At 37.9% G+C, this 22869-nt stretch overlaps 2 protein-coding genes across 7 annotated transcripts in view; one reads left to right on the top strand and one right to left on the bottom strand.

Annotated features, from left to right (window-relative positions):
• Positions 1-952: 952 nt before the first annotated feature.
• nup188 (nucleoporin 188) lies at positions 953-17259 on the top strand. The gene is made up of 43 exons (XM_028602559.1): positions 953-1036; positions 1952-2006; positions 2316-2389; positions 2473-2557; positions 2672-2752; positions 3045-3089; positions 3204-3296; positions 3428-3547; positions 3702-3913; positions 4192-4306; positions 4556-4756; positions 5476-5556; positions 5651-5743; positions 5836-5955; positions 6037-6163; positions 6341-6499; positions 7098-7224; positions 7354-7441; positions 7555-7631; positions 7737-7851; positions 8001-8121; positions 8227-8293; positions 8842-8967; positions 9100-9340; positions 9444-9650; positions 9762-9931; positions 10039-10108; positions 10192-10259; positions 10365-10560; positions 10989-11066; positions 11174-11259; positions 11379-11524; positions 11626-11804; positions 12280-12480; positions 12792-12884; positions 13003-13155; positions 13962-14099; positions 14213-14287; positions 14516-14731; positions 14864-14995; positions 15082-15155; positions 15993-16122; positions 16399-17259. Exons 1-43 carry the CDS (start codon positions 1011-1013, stop codon positions 16576-16578), a joined length of 5241 nt encoding a protein of 1746 aa, XP_028458360.1. The 5' UTR covers positions 953-1010; the 3' UTR covers positions 16579-17259.
• cdk5rap2 (CDK5 regulatory subunit associated protein 2) overlaps positions 17260-22869 on the bottom strand; it is a 43068-nt gene continuing 37458 nt past the window's right edge. For 5 of the 6 annotated variants that reach the window (XM_028602553.1, XM_028602554.1, XM_028602557.1 and 2 more), the window contains one exon: positions 17260-17784. In XM_028602553.1, coding sequence (XP_028458354.1) covers positions 17639-17784 — 146 coding nt within the window. In that variant the 3' untranslated portion in view covers positions 17260-17638. The remainder of the gene's footprint in view (positions 17785-22869) is intronic. The other variant, XM_028602558.1, reaches the window with a different exon arrangement.

Genomic DNA, 22869 nt, shown 5'->3' with positions numbered 1-22869 from the left:
AAAAGATCCAACCTTCCAATATTCCTACTCACAGCTGGTAAATTCACTGCACAGAGAATTGATGTGGTGTTTACTTGTGTCACAGGGAGAGGTGGACCTCACATTAGGAGAAGTAATTAATTCACTACAACCTATCAGTAATGCCGGGGATACATGGACATAGGCAGGACATTAAATAGACATAGGAAAAATATACAAAAAGTATTATGAGAAATAAAAAAATAGAAAAAGAGTAAAAATAATAATAGTGATCATTTGTACACTATAAACATCCTTATTATAAACAGACAGGTAAAACTATATATACAGATGAGATATTGCACAGTAGGAGGTGACACAGAGTAATAAATAAATAAATATGCATAGTGCAGAATATTATCAAGTGATGGCTCATGTTGCAGAATCAGCTAGCAGTGCCACATTATAATGTAGCTATTATTATTTTTAAAGATTACTGACACATTTTTTGCAAAAACCATTTCGTATTCATAAAATACGTCATGAAGTGCAGTACAATATAAATAAAGAGTTATGAGTCATGACAAAAATGTGCATGAAGACATAAAGAAAATAAATTAAGAGATTTACTTAATCAGGTAATTGGATTGTTTCCATAAAGTAATTTAGTATAGTTTGTAATTACAGGTTTTTCAATGTGTCATAGTATTTGAAAATATTATATGCTTAGATATGTTTGTTATAATGTATTATAATATGGTACTTTTTCTCAAGAATATCATTATATTGATGTAACATCTGGCTAGAATAAAGAAAAATGTATGGCATATTGTTAATTGTTGGAGGATTTATAACTGGTGAGTATTATTTAAAAAAGTAAATGTATCCTACCAAAAAACGGATTATGAAAGAATGAAGTGAAGCGATTTCACTCCAGAAGTTGGCAGTAATGTACATGGGTAATGTACCAATAAGAATACCAGCGAAGAAGAATGTGCCCACGACGGCGATGACGACGCAGCACAGCAACCAATCAGAGGGTAGGAACGAAGATGGCGGAATCAGAGATGAGCGTCAGGTAGGCAGAATGGCAACAAACTTTAGCTAACGTATACGTTGTTTAAATAGTTGTTAAGTATTTACCGGCGAGTAAACATTTCTACACAAAGTGTCTATTTATTAAGCCCCGTCGGCAGCAACATTTATGTTTGACAGTGTGTCTTTTGAGCTGTTAGCACCACGCTAACTTAGCTTAGCAAGTGCTAGCAGTTGAACATTTGAATGGCTTTTCACAGCGCGGTGTGTTAGCCGCATGACAACAACAGCATGCCTGTGGAGCTGACTCGTAAACTATAACTGTTTACTTAGCTAACTGGACGAGGAGTGGGCTCATGTTTCTAGTTAAAACGCCTCACAATTCGCTACAGTAACGACAATGGTTAGTTGTGAACAAGAAGAAGAGGCTAACGCTAGTGTTTGGGCAGATGACAATGACAAAGTACGTTAGCTTAGATTCTTTTGAATGGAAAATATTTCCTTTGGCATTTGCACAGTTTGTAAATGGACCCACAACCCTCTTCTGAAACTAACTCAGCCTTCGACCTGTTGATGAATCAAATAAACTGGATTTTGCAGAAAATGTGCATGTTACGGAAAATTAATTGATGTGTAACATTTAAGGAGGGTTTTAAAATTGTCGCAATACTGGTATATACAAATTGGGATATATCGCATTTTTTCAAAGTTGTGAAACCGTTTGATATAATTACCAGACAGAAATGTTTAATTTTGCCGTATCTAGTTAAATGAAAATACTCATAGATGTTAAAAGAATAGCTTCTACAGTATAAATCTAGAAAAGTCAGTTGACTAATGTATATTGCAGACGGACGGTGTAGATTGTCATATTGCCCACCCCATGCAGATGAACTGATAACTACTCTGTGTCATATACATCAATGTATTTGCTAAAATATACCGGTTATTCTCTTAGGAGCAGTCGAGAATTGTGGACTATACTGCTGGGAAGATCTGCACTGCGAGAGCCGGTATATCTTCCTGCCACACGTCCTTATGTATTATATATGCAAGAGTGTGCAGCTGCTACAACAGTGTGGAGGTTGAATCAGAGTTTATGATAAGCTTGTCTTGAGGGGATTATATGGTCCCATCAGTACTTTTATTCTTGCATGTATAAATAGTGGAATCCTCTTTTTTGACAGAAATATTAGTATTGGTCAATAACCTTAAAAATAAAATATTTGTTGTCCACTCACAGCATATTGTTATTTAGACAGTACAGAAATGACACAAGTGATTTTTCCCACTTCTTCTAATGAAATGTTTGACGGGCACAGGCTCAGATAGAGGCAGAGCTTGACAGACACTGGGACAGACTGCATCAAGGACTAACTTACTTTAAGCCACCCAGGTATGTTAGGTAATTTTGATCCTAACATCAATAACACTTTTTTCAACAACTGAAAGGGTAATTGTTAGCATCACTTGTTCTAGCTCATCCTCTGCTGCAAAGGTAAAGGAGAACAAAGATGTTGCGCAACCATTGAAGGATTTTGGTCTGAGAATCAGTAAACTGTTGGTAAGAGTTTAAGATTTCTGTTTAACCTAAATAGATTAATTAATTAACTATCTTCATTTGGTGGTGCATTTCATGATCATTTTATAATTATTTTATTCTTTAATAATGCTATAGGGTCTTGACGAGCAGCAGAGTGTGGAGCTTTTACAGTGCTACCTACAGGAGGACTACAGAGGAACTCGTGATTCGCTAAAGGTGTCTGTTCCGCTTTTGTAGATGTGGGAATTTGTGTCTTGTCGGAAATCTTGGCGTGCTTGTATGCAGCATAGAAAAAAAGAACTGCCATTTTTTACAGAAATATTATAATGTTATTAATGTATCACCTAGTCATTAGTTTTCAGTAATCCTGTGTGATTTAGTACGACAATCACTTATGGTATTGAATAAGGTCACCATATTTCATGAGGAACAAAAAAAGTCAAATGTTGTAAGAATATGTTATTATGAAAGATATTCAGATGGTGGCTAAACAGAGTCTTCCATACAGGTTGTTCTCAAGGATGAGCGACAAAGCCAATCACTGCTGCTGAAGGTCAGTACAGAGATCTGCAGCCATTTATATTTAATGTAAAGTTACACTTCATTCAGCATGATAGTTACACTTTCATATTTAATCCAATGAGTATTGTGGTTTGTGAATTCACAGGTAGCTGACTATTACTATGAGGAGCGCATGTGTCTGCTCAGATGTGTCCTGCTCTTGCTAACATACTTTCAGGATGAGCGACATCCCTACAGGGTGAGTTGCAGCTGCATTTGGGTCACATCGGATAATTGAAGAACACGGCTCCTCACACAATTGTCCCTGCAAATCTGTTTATTTGTTATTGCTTCTGTAAAATAACTCTGGGTGTGTTTGTTTTGGTCCAGCCTGAGTACAGTAACTGTGTTAATAAACTGGAGAAGGACCTGGTGAGCAGGTACCAGTCGCAGTTTGAGAACCTCTTCAAAGCAGAAGCACCAACATGGGAAACTCACGGAAACCTCATGGTGATAATTTGGTTCATATGTTTGGTTCAGATCTGGTCAATACCATAATACTGTATATTGCAACCTAGATCTAATGTAAATGCTCACATGTTGTCTGCTTGAAATGACGGTCATAACTGATGGTGCCATTTGTTGTCATTATTATTACTTCAAGACGGAGAGGCAGGTGTCACTATGGTTCCTGCAGTGTCTGAGGGAACAGTCTCTGCTGCTGGAAATCATCTTTCTGTATTACGCCTACTTTGAGATGAGCCCGTCCGACCTGCTGAGCTTCACCAAAATGTTCAAAGAACAAGGCTTTGGTTTGCGGCAGACCAACAGACACCTAGTAGACAAGAGCATGGACTCACTGGTTGACCGCATTGGGTAAGAGCAGCTCATAGTGTCTGTGTGTATGCAAAGTTTATATGCTTAAAGTGACCTGTCCCCTAAGGCAGTGTAAATGTCCGTTTGTGGTATGTGACTTCTAAGATGTACCTTTTATGTGACATTTCTGTACTGCAATTTCTAGTTACTTTGGGCTGACTGACATAAGCGCAGACACAATACATCTGCAAAAAGCATTTAGGCCAATTTATCCAATACATTGCTTATTTAACTCATTGTGTAGTCTTTAATTGCTCTTATGTTTCTTTGCCCTGCAGATATTTGAGCTCTCTCATCCTGGTTGAGGGAATGGACATAGACTTCCTGCACAAGTGTGCCCTGGAAGACTGTACAGAGCAGCATCAGTTCTCCAGTGCTCCTGACATCATCAAGGTTTGACCCCAGTCTCTAAATGCAGCATTCATAAATATTTTATAATGTCACCGTAAAGCAATGATACTCAACCAAACTGTGTGTTTGAACAGATTTTGGCACCTAGAATAAACCATACAGACGCCTGCTAGTTTTGTATGCTGCTGAAATCTGCTGCTGGAAATCAAATTTCCTTGCGGGAGTCATCCCAAAAGGATCAATAAAGAGAAGTCTAAGTCTGAAACTTCATATTTCCTCTGTTTCTTCCAGGAGATGGATCAGCTGCTGCTAACATTTGGTGACATCCCTCATCACGGGCCGGTGCTGCTGGCCTGGGTCCTGCTGAGACACACTTTGCGACCAGACGAGTCCAGCCCTGTGGTCAGGAGGATAGGCAACACTGCCTTGCAGCTGGGGGTGTTCAAGTATATTTCAACCATGCTGAAAGGCCTTGGAGTCTCAGGGAATAATGTAAGAGAACATAGATACACACTTGGTCAAAACTAACGTGAGAAAAGGATCTATAATTTTAATTAAAAGTAGTTAATTAATAATTAATTAATAATATTGTCACACTTACTAAAAACCATTTCACAATTTTGGACAACCTTTGCCTCTCTGCTGCTCCTATTACTGAAAACTGCTTAAATGATACTTTGTTGCTGTGTACTTCTGAATAAAGTTACGGAAGTAAAATGTCCTTTCACAAGGTTTTAACCCACACTCCATAGAGCCACAGAAATCTTATCCTTAGGCTTCAGAGTGCTTCTGTTTTTCTCTACCAGGTAGTTAAATGTAATCACATGGGGCCTCAGACCTAAACCAGTCTGTAATGAGATGGCTAGAATGAAAACCACCTGGCAGTAGTTTTATAGTCAGAACCTGAGCTAAATCAGACTTCAGGTTTTATAATCATAACCCTCAAGCGGTGGTTTATATCTGCAATGCAGCCAGACATTGAAGTGAAGACAATGCACTGGGAAAATATAGTTCATCAGCTTTGCTAAATGTTTGTTTGAGAAACCACCACATTCGTGCATCAAAACTCCCTTTTTCCTGTTAAACCATACAACACCGCAACACAAACATACACATACCAATAGGTGCCAATGTCTATTCTCAGATATCTATTTGTACTGTTATACTAAATTACATTTTGTCTGTCACTCTTGGACTCTTTTTCTCTCCAGTGCACAGCAAGCACAGCAAAGATGTGTATCTACGGTCTCCTCTCATTTGTGATCACTTCTTTTGAAGAGGAAAGCCTACAGGTATACATCTAGATATTACATGCATAAACACATGTTCAACGTTCCTTACTCACATTCATATTTGTAACTTGCCTTATCATAATGCATGTGACAGACTGACGGTGTGGTGACACAGTGCTCCCACCTGATCGATGCTGCCTGTGAGGTCCTCTCTGCTCCCAGTCTGGCTGAAGTCTTTTGGGAAATGGTGAGAAAAAACACAGAGGAGAAGGTAGAGATAAAATTGGATAAAAACAAAAATATGTCAACTGTTGATAATCTGTTCTGTTTTTAATCCAGAAACCGAACATGGGATTGGGAATGATCCTGGACAGTGCAGTCGGGATGTTCCCCCACAAGATCGGCCCACTGTTACAGCTTCTAACTGCACTTCTGTCAAACAAGTCGACTGTTAAAAAGGTAGATCTCACACATGCACAGATATACACACGCTCAACGTTTTACTCTACTTTTCACTCAACTTTTACCTCTATGTGACAGGTATACAACTTTTTGGATAAGATGTCCTTCTACACGCAAGTTTACAAACATAAGCCCAATGATATAATCTCCAAAGATGATGAGACGCTGTGGAGGAGACAAACACCAAAACTCCTCTACCCTCTTGGTTAGTTTTATCTGGTTGTTACTCTGAGATTTGAACACCCATACATAATTTAGTGTGCCTTAGCATGTCGGAGGGCTGGTGAATTTTTTATGCTGATTTGTAATAGGCATAATTAAAGAAGATACGGTTTCTCTTGTGTGACGTAGCTCCACTATAAGATTTCGTCTCTACCATCAGGCACAGGGCAGACAAACCTGTGGATGCCACAGGGAGTGCTGGGCCAGGTGATGATAGGGGGCGAGCAGGGCTACGTGGTTCGCTGGGACCACTCCTATAGCTCCTGGACTCTTTTCACCTGTGAGGTGGAGATGCTGCTCCATGTTGTTTCAACTGCAGGTACACAGCTTGTCGTTCATATGTTCTCACAAACTTATTGTTAAGTGCTTTAAAGGATAAGGCTCTCGTTATTCTATGATTTTTGCTATTGTCAACAAATCAAGTATTTCTTAATGCTTTGACAGTCTTTAAAAACACAGACGATCTTTGTTTGTAGGATCAATTCATTGTTGGCTTTGGTCTTTCATGGGATTTGTTGACAGAAAGGAAAAACATAGAATATCACCAGATTTATCCTTTAACTCCCATAAATAGGGGAGCAAAGTTACACAATGTTTGCAGTATCTGATGGTTTATTATTCAAATAATTTAGTAACTATGCATGCAACTAACCAAAGCTATCAGTTGTAATTATTCTGTTTTATAAAATGATATCCAATGATCACAAAAGTAATGTCATCAAACTGCTTTCTTAGATTGACCAACAGCCAAAAAGACCATAAATATAACATTAATGTTGTTATTAAAACAAATTGTTTACTGTATTGAGTAAATGTTTTAGTTTTTTTTATTATGCCAGCTAAATTAAACCAGTATTCCGCTTCAGCATGCTTTTGTTTTAGCATAATTCATTTATCGGTGCCTTTTCTTTTGCTAGATGTAATAGCTCACTGTGCACGTGTGAAGCCCATCCTGGATCTCGTCCATAAGATCATAAGCACGGACTGGACTGTGTCGGATTGTCTGTTGCCTCTCACTTCACGCATCTACATGTTGCTGCAGAGGTAAACTCACTTTGCAGAGACACTCGTCCAACTCTTAAAGTGTGTTTATTTTGTACTTCCTATTTGAAACGGTCTCGATTAGAAACCTAGAATGAGTTTGTCTTCTCATTTGTGATTAACGTCAATTAGGTTAACGTCAGTCATCAACCCTCCAGTGGACGTGATTGCCTCCTGTGTGAACTGCCTCACTGTACTGGCAGCAAGGATGCCTGGGAAGGTGGGTGTGCTGGGCACTTCTAGTGTGAACAGGAGGTAAAATAAAGGATTTAAAGTCACTTTTGTTGAATCCTCCTCACACACCTCCATCTATTTATTTGTTTAAATCTTCAGGTGTGGTCCAGTCTGCACCACACAGGTTTCCTCCCCTTTGCCTCCAACCCTTTGACCAGCATGGCTCAGTGTGTAAGGTGTGTCTGCTGCCTAACGTTTAATATGCCTAGCAAATATCACTTTCAAATTGTTTGGGAGAAGTAAAAAATATTGAACAATACTGTGTTGTTGTTCTTTCCTAGTGCTGAAGGAATGAAGGCAGGTAACTATGGCAACCTGCTGGTCCAGATAGAGCAGCCCAAGGGGGAGTATGCTGTGACCATCGCTTTCCTTCGTCTCATTACAACCCTGGTCAAGGTAACCACATTTTTTTAACCAAATGAGATGTTTTCTGTATATATATATAATAAAGAAGAGAATGTTATGTTTAAATCTATAAATGTGGTGTCCAGCTGCCATAATGTACATCATATGTCTCATCTCCTCTCCCTGTTGGTTAATTTCAGGGTCAGCTTGGCAGCACACAGAACAAGGGCCTGATCCCGTGCGTGCTGCTCGTGTTAAAGGAGATGCTGCCTACGTACCACAAGTGGCGGTACAACACCTATGGAGTCAGGGAGAGGATAGGTGAGGAATATGTCTGAAATGACAGTTGTAGCTATTTTCTTTCTTCCAGACTGGGAAATTAAAAGTAAGAACTGAATAAACACCAGCTGCTCTGTGTTGCTGCAGGCTGTCTTATTTTGGAGCTGATCCATGCCATTCTCAATTTAAGTCCAGAGGGAGAGGACCAGGGCAGGTAAGGATAAGTCTGTTGAGATCCAAGTGTTTTAACTCTATTACCGGCACATTGTTCAGTAAATTCAGTCAGGTGAACGTTTGAACAGGCTGTTAGGAATAATATTAATATCGACATTTGATTCTATAATCTTTACTTTACAGTTAAATACGGTTTGAAATTATTTTTAAGATTTCACATTAGTATATACACCTGTGCTGGATGTAGGTTTCTGTTATTAATGATCCTTTGTTAATTAATTTTAAAAATTGAATTTGACAGTTTATACTTGACCTTTTATAAGACCGCAGTTGACAAAACAATCTGAGGTCCACATACTCGCTTATATTAAAAATGTTTATCTTAATTCTTGAGCAGAATGGATTAGTTGAATAATCAATTGCTTCTCAAATGTGAGGATTTGCTACTTTAAAGAAAATAGATAGTGACATTGAAATGTGTCAACGTTTTACACGCTTCTCTGATATTTCATTGACCAAATAATGATTGTTGGTTGCCATAATTGCCCTGATTTAATTAATTGTTCACTCCTTTGTTCCTTACTGCAGCACTCCCACCTTGCAGTCTCTGTGTATCTACAGCCTGGCAAACACTGAAGCTGGACAGGCAGTTGTCAATATTATGGGAGTTGGAGTGGACACCATAGATATGGTCCTGGCTGCACAACCCAGCAGGTGAACAGACAAGTGTCCATGCCTAGATTTCCTTATTATGTTTTCATATATTTATCCTAAAACCTTCCATATTTTTGACATATATACTAACAGTAGATTTCTTTTTTTTTGCTTTTATCTGATGCTGTCCAGCTGTGGCTCTGAGGGTCCCGGTCAGATCCTAATCCAGACAGTCAAATTGGCCTTTTCTGTCACCAACAACGTCATCCGCCTGAAGCCGCCGTCTGACGTTGTGTCCCCTCTGGAGCAGGCCTTGACGCAACATGGTGGCCATGGCAACAATCTCATAGTTGTCTTGGCCAAGTATATTTACCACAAACATGACCCAGCACTGCCTCGCCTGGCAATCCAGCTGCTTAAAAGGCTCGCCACAGTAAGGACTTCTAATATATTCGTACAATATTTGTTGTACATGATGGGTTTGTTTTTTGACAACAGTAACTATTCATAATATTTAACTCATATCTTGTCTGTAGGTGGCTCCCATGTCAGTCTACGCTTGCCTTGGCAACGACGCAGCAGCAATCCGGGATGCATTCCTCACTCGGCTGCAGAGCAAGACAGAAGACATGAGGATCAAGGTCATGATCCTTGAGTTCCTCACCGTTGCTGTAGAAACCCAGCCCGGCCTCATTGAGCTTTTCCTCAACCTGGAAGTCAAAGATGGAAAGGAGGGGTCAAAGGTATGAACTGTGTAGTAAAACAAATAAGTGTATTTTGTCTTGTTATCTTGTTTTTTTTGTAGTGGTGCATCTGGATTCAAAATATCTTCTTTTTTTTTTTTTAACCTGTAGGAGTTTCTGCTTGGTGAATGGAGCTGTCTCCATGTGGTGTTGGACTTGATTGACTCCAAACAGCAGGGGAAATATTGGTGTCCCCCGCTGCTCCACCGAGCGGCCCTGGCCTTCCTCCTTGCCCTCTGGCAGGATCGCAGAGATAGCGCCATCTCTGTCTTACGTACAAAGTAAGCTCATTATCTCAGACGAAATTACTTCCGTTGACCAGGGGTAATATGTGCTGCATGTTTTGAAACCCCACAGTATGATTAACATGTTTGTTTTTTTTACGCAGAGAAAGGTTCTGGGAGAATTTGACAACGCCTCTCTTTGGGACCCTCACCCCACCTTCAGATACAACAGAGGTATTTTGCTTAACACTGTGCTAATGATGATGCATGAGTAAGACGTTAGGTTTGTTAACTGAAGAATTGTATTTTATCTTCAGCCTTGTGTTCTGGAGACGTGTGCTTTTGTCATGAAGATCATCGGCCTGGAGATCTACTATGTTGTCAGGTCAATACCGAGTCCCTAATGTAATTAAAGTATTTCCATATTTCTCACTTTCATTTAGCTCCCATCTCATGTCATTTATGTCAAATTGTGTCTGTGCTGTTACAGTGGTTCATTGGAGCAGTCTCTGAAGGATGGGCTTCAAAAGTTTTCCAATGCACGACGATATGAGTACTGGTCCCAGTATGTCAAGTCTCTAGTGTGCCACGTGGCGGAGATGGAGGAGGAAGGCATCAGTTCCTTCCCCGAGACCCAGATGTTGATCTCTGCCTGGCGGATGCTGCTAATTCTTTCCACGACCCACGTATGTTACCGCAAACACGATCGTGGTTATAGTGTTTCAGGTTTTGATGTTTAGGTATATCCAATCAGAACTAGTTCTTATGTTGGACATCAAAAGTCTTTAAATAATATGTTAAATCTTGTTGTCACCGCTTCTGGCCCTATAAAAATACAACCTGTTGGTTTTAGTACAGATTCAACCTCATGTTTAATGGAAAGATAGAGGGTGGTGTCAGTGTCATCTAACTCTCGGCAAGAAAGTGAATGAGCATATATTCCAGAGCTATTCCTTTCTATTTATTTATTTGGGATTGATTAATTTGTTTGAGCGTCCTGCAACTTGAAAGTGTACTGAGAAATTAAGTAATTTTTTTTTGCTCAAACCCTCATCTGCAAATGGACCACATACAAATGTGATGCAATGATGATGGGTATATTTTATGTTTTCAGTCCGACGTGATGCAGCTAACCGAAGACACAACCAAGCTGAAGCTTTTCATGGACGTCCTGGATGGGACCAAAGCTGCTGTAAGTCATCATGGAATAACATATTTTCCCTTTAATTTGTCTTCTCATTTGTCTTTCATGCATTTCCCTGCCTTTTTTTGCTTTCTAACTCTTTCTGTCTCTTTCAGCTGACTACGCCCATGTCTGTGCCTTGCCTTCGCCTTGGATCCATGATGGCCACTCTACTACTCATCCTCCTCAAACAGTGGAGAAGGTGTGTATTCATGCATTTGATGGAGACGGTTTATAGGTTTCCTTAATGTCATAGTCAACAGTGCACACATGACATACCTTAACTTATGTATCTCTAACAAACTCTGTTCCTGTCTCCAGTGTGGTAGCAACAGCTCCTGACATACTGTCTCCCCTCTCCTTGATCCTGGAGAGTGTCCTGCAAGCTGACCAGCAGATGATGGAGAGGACCAAAGCCAAAATCTTCTCTGCACTCATTTCTGTGCTACAGATTCAGGGACTCAACGGTAAGATGCGTGTCTTCTGTTGTCTGTGTTTGAATCGAATGTGGCAGTGGTCTGTAGTTCAGTCTTTTTGATTTATGTCGATTCATTTCCTTGTCATCTAGGTGGAGATATTTCCCAGCTGCCCCAGCTGTTGCTGTCTGTGTGTGAGACGGTGAAAGACGAGGCCCTGGCCCTCATCGACAATACTCGTCACATGAGGCAGATGGGGGACACGGCGGAGGACGAGGACAGCATGGAGACAGACTCTTTCCGCGGCCCACAGAAGGACCAGAGAGATGGGGTGAGCCAAGGACACAAGACCCTGTTTGTAGATTCAAACTTTAAAAGCCTAATTTTGTTCCACGCCTCTCCTTCCGGGGGAGTCAAAAAAGTTAGTGTCTGAGCAGGTAGTGTACAGTGGGTCTTTAGAGCTTTTTAGCTGAAAACAGCTGCCTGCTTCATCTGAAAACGCTATGAGAGTGAACTAACACAGTTAAGCTAAACAATGAACTGAAACTTAAAGGGGAGCAGCAGATTCAGGTAATAATCCTCTGTAGGTTCATCAATATGAGTGATACCTTTCACATTATCATTTGATACATTCTCATCATAGATTATAGCCTCTGGCAAAAATATACTGTATTTGTCTATGTAACATCCAACTGTTGTTCATCTCATTTTACAGTTTTAACAAAAACCATGGGAAATTAAACGTTATTGCACTCAGCAACATTTAAAATCCAACATCAAGTTAATTTGTCACTGTTTTTTATCAGGTGTGTGTACTAGCACTGCACTTAGCGAAGGAGCTCTGTCGCACCGACGAGGACGGCGAGCACTGGGTCTCAGTGATGCGTAAGATTCCAGTTCTCCCATCGGTGCTCAGCGCTGTTGAGCTCAGCCTGCGATCCAAACACAACCTCTACTTCACTGAGGCTGCACTTCACCTGCTGCTCACACTGGCCCGCACGCCTCAGGTAAACACAAAACTCATGCTTCTACTTGAGATTTAAAAGATAAGGCTGGTGTTTATTATTCTTTTTGCCAATATATACTGTGACAAGTAGAAAAGACCAAAAGCAGCAATGAGTTAGTCTGACTCTAAATATTTCTGACTTTCCTACCCTCTTTCTGGCTCTCAGACATTTTTCTTCAGCACAGAGCATTTCATTTTGCAGTATTGGGCTTTGGATACACAGACAACACTTCATCCTTACATGTTTTTAAATCAATCCTTTACATCAGTTTAAGATGTCCAATGTTGAGGGTGTCTTGATTTCTCCTCCAGGGGGCAGCAGCTGTTGCTGGAGCAGGAGTCATCCAGACTATCTGCCTCCCTCTTCTGAGTGTCTACGAGGTGTCTTCAAACGGAGCATCACAGGTAAAAAAAACAATTAAATTAAAGCAATCCCTTTTACAAAAAAAAGCATTTCTTAATGATACAGACAAAGCACTTCATTAAAAATGATATAATATAGTATGTCCATGTCACTGGGCAGAGTTTCTCCCGCAAGTCCCAAGACTCTGCCTGCTGGCCGGGGGTGTACCGCCTCTGCATGTCTTTAATGGAGAGTCTGCTCAAGACGCTGCGCTACAACTTCATCAACGAAGCTCTGGACTTTGTCGGAGTACATCAAGAACGCATACTACAGGTATGACTGTAATGGACGTTGTCACAAAAAAAACCTCACTTGATTAATTGATTGCTCTATAAAATTTAGAGAATGAAGGAAAATGCTCTATATCTATGGTCAATTATTCAAAAAGTCTGTTTTGTCCAAATACACAAAGGTATTTAGTTAAGATAAGATAGACTTTATTGATCACACACTGGGGAAGTTCCTTTGCTACAGCAGCTCAAAAAGGAGTAGACTTCTATATATGGGCGCACGCTCTACCAACTGAGCTATCCAGGCGCCTATAATACAAACATATTTACACAATAAACACCCTTATGTAAACAGACAGTATATACAGATGAGTAAGGTGCAGATGAATAGAAATTACATATTGCACAGTTGGAGGTGACACAGAGTAATAAATAAATATGCATAGTTAAATATCCCTACTTCTTGAAACTGCACTTTACCATTATAAAAGACTAAGAAAACCAGCAATTATTCACATTTTGCTGAAGCTGGAACCACTGAGTTTGTTTAAAATAAAATTGTACGACTCAGCTCTATATGATTTACTTTAATCTGCCATCGCTACACTGTGTATGTTCGTCTCCCACTAAGTCCTTACGTCAAACAATATTTTTAACCACAGAAATTAACCTGCTAGAAATTGCACAATTACATTGTAATTCCCTCAGCAATTTGTTCAGGGAAGGTGCTCACAAGGGAACAAAATCCAACAAGCAGTAATAAGACCTTTTGTATGCTGGTATTGTGGGTGGTTTTCTTGTTTACAATAGTATTTCTAATCTTCACGTTTACATTTCTCTCCCGCTCAGTGTCTGAATGCAGTGCGAACCGTGCAGAGCCTGGCATGTTTGGACGAGGCAGATCACACGGTCGGTTTCCTGCTGCAGCTCTCCAGCTTCTGTAAGGAGTGGCAGTTCCACCTGCCCAATCTGCTCCGAGATGTCCAGGCAAGTCCAGAGGAAAACTCCACATCAGCAGAGATAACAGCACAGCTCCACTGGTGCAGTGACCCTTCAGTATTCAGTTAATGTTTTAGTTTCTTTCTCTCTCCTCCCTGCAGGTCAACCTTTGTTATCTGTGTCAGACCTGCACGTATTTGCTCCACAGCAAGAAGATGCTTCATCACTACCTCCAGGTAAGAAACCAGGAAATGTTCTACCTTTTTTACTTTTTATGGTTGGACAATGAAAGTGACTGCAGCATCATTATATATTCATTCTGTAATGGCTCACTATGAGTGTGTCTTGCACAGTGATAGTAAGCAGCCAAGAAAACTTTGCTGCCACGTGAATCCAGTATATATATATATATATATAAAAAAAAAAAAAAAAGATGTTTTATGTTTGCTTTGAATTTTGTTTAGGCTAAGAACAGCGAAGCGTTGCCTCCTGGTCCCCTTCCCAGGACACAGCGGGGGCCCCAAACCCCGTCTAAAGAAGCAGCAGGTGGAGGGGAGAGAGAGGAAGCGGAGCAGAAGGCCCTGCTGGCTGTGCAGTGCAGTCTTCTGAAGATCCTCAGCAAAACCCTCGCAACTCTGCAGCACTTCACTCCAGACTGCTGCCAGATTCTCCTGGACCAGGTCAGCCTGCTTATTCTGCTCTAATGCTTCCTCCAAAATCAGTATTTGTTTTTGTCCTGTGCCACATGTGGAAATTTGTTTTTGTTGCATAGACAATAAAAATGCCGATTTGTGTCTCGGCCTGTGTCTCAGAGTATGGACTTGGCAGAGTATCGAACCCTGTTTGTGCTCAGCTTCACAACTCCGGCGTTTGACCCTGACGTGGCTCCTTCGTTTGGAACCCTGCTGGCCACCATCAACGTGGCCCTGAGCATGTTGAGCGAGGTAAATGTTCAGTGTAATCATGAACGACTTCAGCTCCAGCCAGCCTGCAGCAGATCCCTGATTGTTCATATTCCGTTTGTTCATAGATGGAGAAGAAGAAAGAGCCGGTCTCCTTGAGCATAGTGTCACTGGCCTCATCAGATGAGATCCAAGCTCTGAAGTGAGTACATCTCGCTACCGAAGGTGTTATTTAAATTGATTTGCTTTCTTGCCGAGAGCTGATATCTGTCCACCAAATATTAGTCTGGCTCAAAGGATGTACATTGTTGAGGTTAACTCTTGTGTTGTCTTCCCATCAACCTTGAAAAAAAGTTTTCAGTTTGTTTTTGCTTTTTCCAACGTTTTAAATTGTGTACACATTTTCAGCGCTTATTTCTACATTCCATATTTTCTGATATAGAAGAAAAATTGAAAATGGGTCAATGTGACCCGAAGTCAACACAAGGGTTAAGCCTGACATCACACACACCAAATTTCTCCTCCTCTCTTGCTATCTGCTATCGTAACTTAGCACCGCAAAGGACGGTTGTGATTGGTTAAAAAAAAAAAACTAAAATACAACCAAGCCAGAGTGTTTTTTCGCCCTATCCTAGAACAGATAGGCGGTGTAGCCAGACCGTACTCCCTCGCTGACACGCTGCTGTGGAGATGGGTCTGGCAAAAGACTAACCATATATGAAGCTACAGCTAACACCCAGTTAGCTTAGCATAAACGGCTGTAAGCAGGGTAAACAGCTAACCGTCTACCTGCCAGCACATATAAGCCCACCAATTAACATGTTATAATTTGTACAAAGGTTCTTACCTGTACACAGACAGGGAAACAGCCTTTATGCTAGCCTAAGCTAAGCTAACTGGCTGTAGCTTCATACAGACTATATGAGTGGTATTGATGAAGTGGAAAAAAGTTTATTTTTCTAAAATGTCAAACTATTTATTTCACTTCCTTGTTTTGCTTTGGAACATTAAATTGAGATGAGCTTGTTTTTCTCTTCAGGTCGTTGCTGATGTTCACCATGGAGAACTGTTTCTACGTGCTGATCTCGCAGGCTGTCCGATGTCTCAAAGATCCCTCCATCCTTCCTCGAGACAAACAGAGGCTCAAACAGGAGCTCAGCTCGGAACTGGTGAGACATCACATCTCTCCTAACCTGTCTTTGTTGAAGTCTTCTGCATGCTTTTAAAGAATACGTCTGAACCAAACCCGACAACGAATTCAGGCCAGGTGTATCCTGAGCCTGATGCAGTTTTTTACTCTCTGCCAAAGACCTCTGAGTATTGAGAGATGGACTAACACATTGATGGTTTAGGTCTTTTCAAGGAAAAACAAAAATGACAAGTCTTATCCTTTATAATATGCTGCCTAAATATGACCTAACTTTTCTTTTTTTCTTCACCACCAGAGCACTCTTCTCTCGAGCCTTTCTCGCCACTTCCGCAGGGGCTCTCCATCGTCTCCGGCCAGCGGCATCCTCCCCTCCACCCAATCCAAACAACCCACACCAGGCTCCAAGGCAAGCCACGAAGGTCAGGAGCCGTTCATTCAGCTCGTTCAGGCCTTTGTCAGACTTGTGCAGCGATAGATTTTTGTCTTCTACTGGAAATGTATGTAATGTTTTACAAAAAGCCAACATTGTTTTTGTACCTCCAGTAGTACAATCAGAAGAAAAATGATGTAATGCCCCATTTTTATTTAAACTTATTACAGTAGCTCAGATAGCACAAATGTGTGTCCTGGAGTGAGTGTGTTTATTCTAATATGATTGGAACCATAGTTTGTTGAACAATTCATCTTGCCAAAACTGCTGATATAACTAAATTTGACACGACCACAACCAGTGTTTACTTTAAAAGGCTAATAAGAAAATATGGCCAATAAGAAGAAAAAAAACATGTATTATGAAGAGATCTAAATCTGTAGAGATCTGGGTGCTACTTAACCACCACTTACTGAATGTGGTTTCTTTCCAAGGCCTAGTTTTATAGGTCACTTCGATGATACGTAATGACCAGACATGTTTCAAGCGCAACTTAAAAAATTAGACCTTTCAAATGTAATCTTAAGCCTATGAATGACTAAATGTAGTAGGAAAGCTTATTCTGTAAAGCTCCATTATAACTTTTCTAATTCTCTTCATTTTCACTAAATCTTGATCTGAACTTTATTTTCTTATCTGTGCTTATCCATGTACACATGTTGAAGCAGCTACCCAGATTTGTACTTAAAAAATGTATATGCTAATAAAGGGACTCTTGTACCACAATTGGGTTTCATCATTAAATTCTTTTCTTTACTGCATTTTGCACATAATTATTTGAACACGACAGTCCTGAACCATCCTATACATAAACTGACCCATGAAATCCAAAGTCAGTAATAAAATACATTTTCATAGTGTATGCATCATAAAAAAGAATAAAGGAAAATATTTGCAGGAATTACTATTTACAAAGGCATTTTCTTTTAAAAGAACATTTACAACTTCAGTACCTAAAATAAATCAAATTATAGGCAGATCATGTGCAATTATAGTACAAAAAGGCTTTGATATTGGGAGAGTAAGGTGACAGTTTGACAGCAGGATAAGGCCTGAACATTTAGCTACATTATTAAAAGCCTTGTAGGGCATTGAAACAGCAGATTTAGTAGCTGCAGTGTAAAGAGGTGTCGCTATGGTGATCCTCTGAGGATTCAGAGTGTCTCCCTGCAGTTAGTGTAGAAACAGGGACACAGGACATCTGCTCAGGAGGGTTGGTAGTGTCCCCTACTGGCCATTGACTGGGACCTCCTGAAACAGACAACACAAGGTCTATAACAGACTGAAAACACTAACAGGCAATTTACATCTTAAGACATGCAGGGAAAATGTGGTGCTGTAGGCATTTAAAAAGATTGAAAATACTGACATTTTCCAACTGCCTGCAGACATGCATCTGACATCTCATTTTTAAAGTAATATTTTGAGAGTTGGGGTTGATGACGCTCCATATCTGTGTGTTCAATATGAAGCTCGAGGCAGCTTGGCATAAAATCTGACAAGGGGAAGCAGCTAACCTGGCTCCATCCGAAGCTAAAGTTCACTTACAGTTTACTTAGGGTGACCAGATGAGAATGGGTAAAATTCGCACAAAAATTATTTATTTTTAATTCAGTCAGTTTTTTTCGACATACTATACTATGACTTTTAGCAAAAAAAGCCACATTATAGCATGTCGAAAAAAGTCATACTGTACAGAATCCCGGCATGTGAATAGAGCTGCAAATACAGGGGGCTGGTTTTTGCTCTAAATGCTTGAAATGATAAATAACAGAACGCATTTTTTTCCTCTTTACATTTTGTGAATTCATGATTATTCTGCGGGCCGGATGTGGCCCGCGGGCTGCCAGTTGACGTTCACTGCTATAGTAGGTCGAAAAAAGTAATAAAAAAGCCACAGTATAGTATGTCGAAAAAAAGTCATAGTATAGTGTGACGAAAAAAGTCATAGTATAGTATGTCGAAAAAAATTATAAAGAAGCCATAGTGTAGTATGTTAAAAAGCCATAGTATACTAGGTTGACAAAAGTGGGGAAAAGTCATAGTATAGAATGTCTAAAAAAGCCATAGTATAGTATGTTCAAAAAAAGTCATAGTATGTCGAAAAAGTCATATTATACTATGTAGAAAAAGTTATAAAAAAGCCATAGCATAGTATGTTGAAATAAGTCATAGTATAGTATGTCGAAAAAAGTGGAAAAAGTCATAGTATGTCGAAATTTTTTTTTATACAAAAGCCATAGTATAGTATGTTGAAAAGTGGAAAAAAGTCATAGTATAGTATGTCTAAATAAATTATAAAAAAGCCACAGTATAGTATGTCGAAAAAAGTACTTTACTATAGCATGTCGAAAAAAGTCATAGTATAGTATGTCAAAAAAAGCCATAGTATACCATGTTGAAAAAAGTGGGGAAAAGTCATAGTATAGAATGTCTAAAAAAAGCCATAGTATAGTATGTTGAAAAATGTACTTTACTATAGCATGTCGAAAAAAGTCATAGTGTAGTGTGACGAAAAAAGCCATAGTATAGTATGTCGAAAAAAAGTCATATTATACTATGTAGAAAAAGTTATAAAAAAGCCATAGCATAGTATGTTGAAATAAGTCATAGTATAGTATGTCGAAAAAAGTGGAAAAAGTCATAGTATGTCGAAATTTTTTTTTAAAAAGCCATAGTATAGTATGTTGAAAAAAAGTAATATTATAGCATGTCGAAATTTTTTTTTATAAAAAAGCCATAGTATAGTATGTCGAAAAAAGTACTTTACTATAGCATGTCAAAAAAAGTCATAGTATAGTATGTCGAAATTAAAAAAAAAAAAGCCATAGTATACTATGTTGAAAAAAGTGGGGAAAAGTCATAGTATAGAATGTCTAAAAAAGCCATAGTATAGTATGTTGAAAAAAAGTAATATTATAGCATGTCGAAATTTTTTTTTATAAAAAAGCCATAGTATAGTATGTTGAAAAAAGTGGAAAAAAGTCATAGTATAGTATGTCTAAATAAATTATAAAAAAGCCATAGTATAGTGTGACGAAAAAAGCCATAGTATAGTATGTCAAAAAAAGCCATAGTATACCATGTTGAAAAAAGTGGGGAAAAGTCATAGTATAGAATGTCGAAAAAAGCCATAGTATAGTGTGGCAAAAAAAGTGGGGAAAAGTCATAGTATAGAATGTCTAAAAAAGCCATAGTATGTTGAAAAAAAGTCATATTATAGCATGTCGAAATTTTTTTTATAAAAAAGCCATAGTATAGCATGTCGAAAAAAGCCACATTATAGCATGTCGAAAAAAGTACTTTACTATAGCATGTCGAAAAAAGTCATAGTATAGTGTGACGAAAAAAGTGGAAATAAGTCATAGTACAGTATGTCGAAAAAAGTGGAAAAAGTCATAGTATGTCGAATTTTTTTTTTAAAAAGCCATAGTATACTATGTTGAAAAAAGTGGGGAAAAGTCATAGTATAGAATGTCTAAAAAAGCCATAGTATAGTATGTTGAAAAAAAGTCATATTATAGCATGTCGAAATTATTTTTTATAAAAAAGCCATAGTATAGCATATGTTGAAAAAAGTGGAAAAAAGTCATAGTATAGTATGTCTAAATAAATTATAAAAAAGCCACAGTATAGTATGTCGAAAAAAGTACTTTACTATAGCATGTCGAAAAAAGTCATAGTATAGTATGTCAAAAAAAGCCATAGTATAGTATGTTGACAAAAGTGGGGAAAAGTCATAGTATAGAATGTCGAAAAAAGCCATAGTATAGTGTGGCAAAAAAAGTCATAGTATGTCGAAAAAGTCATATTATACTATGTAGAAAAAGTTATAAAAAAGCCATAGTATAGTATGTCGAAAAAAGTGGAAAAAGTCATAGTATAGTACTCAGTACTCAGTACAGAGTACAAATAGTCAATGCCAGTGTTTAAGAAAACACTTTTGGGGGGCTGGTACATGAAGTCACTGGTTAAAGTAACCACAGTAGCTGCTAGTAGTGCATCAGTGTTTAATTCAGTTTTTATTTTTTCCGTTTCATCCTGAAAAGTCTGCTTTTTCAAAAACCAACATGGCTCAGTTCAAAATTTTGTTTCAAAACAAAACTCCTCATCTCTCGTCATGATTCGACATGGGATGATTTACGACCACTATACTTCATAGTCATGTTTGCTCAAAACAGAGCGACTGAAGTCTCATATGTCACTGTCACTTATAGCGTGACGAAAAAAGCCATAGTATAGTATGTTGAAAAAAAGTCATATTATAGCATGTCGAAATTTTTTTTATAAAAAAGCCATAGTATAGTGTGACAAAAAAAGCCATAGTATAGTATGTCGAAAAAAAGTCATATTATACTATGTAGAAAAAGTTATAAAAAAGCCATAGCATAGTATGTTGAAATAAGTCATAGTATAGTATGTCGAAAAAAGTGGAAAAAGTCATAGTATGTCGAAATTTTTTTTTATACAAAAGCCATAGTATAGTATGTTGAAAAAAGTGGAAAAAAGTCATAGTATAGTATGTCTAAATAAATTATAAAAAAGCCACAGTATAGTATGTCGAAAAAAGTACTTTACTATAGCATGTCGAAAAAAGTCATAGCATAGTGTGACAAAAAAAGCCATAGTATAGTGTGACGAAAAAAGTCATAGTATAGTATGTCAAAAAAAGCCATAGTATACCATGTTGAAAAAAGTGGGGAAAAGTCATAGTATAGAATGTCGAAAAAAGCCATAGTATAGTATGTTGAAAAAAGCCATAGTATAGTATGTTGAAAAATGTACTTTACTATAGCATGTTAAAAAAAGTCATAGTATAGTATGTCGAAATAAAAAAAAAAAAAAAAATATAGTATACTATGTTGAAAAAAGTGGGGAAAAGTCATAGTATAGAATGTCTAAAAAAGCCATAGTATAATATGTCGAAAAAAGTCATAGTGTAGTGTGACGAAAAAAGCCATAGTATAGTATGTTGAAAAAAAGTCATATTATACTATGTAGAAAAAGTTATAAAAAAGCCATAGCATAGTATGTTGAAATAAGTCATAGTATAGTATGTCGAATTTTTTTTTTTAAAAGCCATAGTATAGTATGTTGAAAAAAAGTAATATTATAGCATGTCAAAAAAAGTCATAGTATAGTATGTCGAAATTAAAAAAAAAAAAAAAAAGCCATAGTATACTATGTTGAAAAAAGTGGGGAAAAGTCATAGTATAGAATGTCTAAAAAAGCCATAGTATAGTATGTTGAAAAAAAGTCATATTATAGCATGTCGAAATTGTTTTTTATAAAAAAGCCATAGTATAGCATATGTTGAAAAAAGTGGAAAAAAGTCATAGTATAGTATGTCTAAATAAATTATAAAAAAGCCACAGTATAGTATGTCGAAAAAAGTACTTTACTATAGCATGTCGAAAAAAGTCATAGTATAGTATGTCAAAAAAAGCCATAGTATACCATGTTGAAAAAAGTGGGGAAAAGTCATAGTATAGAATGTCGAAAAAAGCCATAGTATAGTGTGGCAAAAAAAGTGGAAAAAGTCATAGTATAGTATGTCGAAATAAAAAAAAAAAAAAAAGGCATAGTATACTATGTTGAAAAAAGTGGGGAAAAGTCATAGTATAGAATGTCTAAAAAAGCCATAGTATGTTGAAAAAAAGTCATATTATAGCATGTCGAAATTCTTTTTATAAAAAAGCCATAGTATAGTATGTCGAAAAAAGCCACATTATAGCATGTCGAAAAAAGTCATAGTATAGTGTGACGAAAAAAGCCATAGTATAGTGTGACGAAAAAAATGGAAATAAGTCATAGTACAGTATGTCGAAAAAAGTGGAAAAAGTCATAGTATGTCGAAATTTTTTTTTAAAAAGCCATAGTATACTATGTTGAAAAAAGTGGGGAAAAGTCATAGTATAGAATGTCTAAAAAAGCCATAGTATAGTATGTTGAAAAAAAGTCATATTATAGCATGTCGAAATTGTTTTTTATAAAAAAGCCATAGTATAGCATATGTTGAAAAAAGTGGAAAAAAGTCATAGTATAGTATGTCAAAAAAAGCCATAGTATACCATGTTGAAAAAAGTGGGGAAAAGTCATAGTATAGAATGTCGAAAAAAGCCATAGTATAGTGTGGCAAAAAAAGTGGAAAAAGTCATAGTATAGTATGTCGAAATTAAAAAAAAAAAGGCATAGTATACTATGTTGAAAAAAGTGGGGAAAAGTCATAGTATAGAATGTCTAAAAAAGCCATAGTATGTTGAAAAAAAGTCATATTATAGCATGTCGAAATTTTTTTTATAAAAAAGCCATAGTATAGTATGTCGAAAAAAGCCA

This window comes from Perca flavescens, chromosome 16 (assembly GCF_004354835.1).
Source record: "Perca flavescens isolate YP-PL-M2 chromosome 16, PFLA_1.0, whole genome shotgun sequence".
In the NCBI taxonomy this organism is placed as follows: Eukaryota; Metazoa; Chordata; class Actinopteri; order Perciformes; family Percidae; genus Perca; species Perca flavescens.
Note: the sequence above shows the minus strand (reverse complement) of the source record. Positions and strands in the feature narration are given on the sequence as shown.

Coding starts and splice junctions, on each gene's coding strand:
- nup188 (XM_028602559.1), top strand. CDS start 1,011: ATGGCGGAATCAGAGATGAGCGTCAG. Junction 4,757..5,475: donor TTGGAGTCTCAGGGAATAAT/GTAAGAGAACAT, acceptor TTTTCTCTCCAG/TGCACAGCAAGCACAGCAAA. Junction 8,122..8,226: donor TGGAGTCAGGGAGAGGATAG/GTGAGGAATATG, acceptor GTGTTGCTGCAG/GCTGTCTTATTTTGGAGCTG.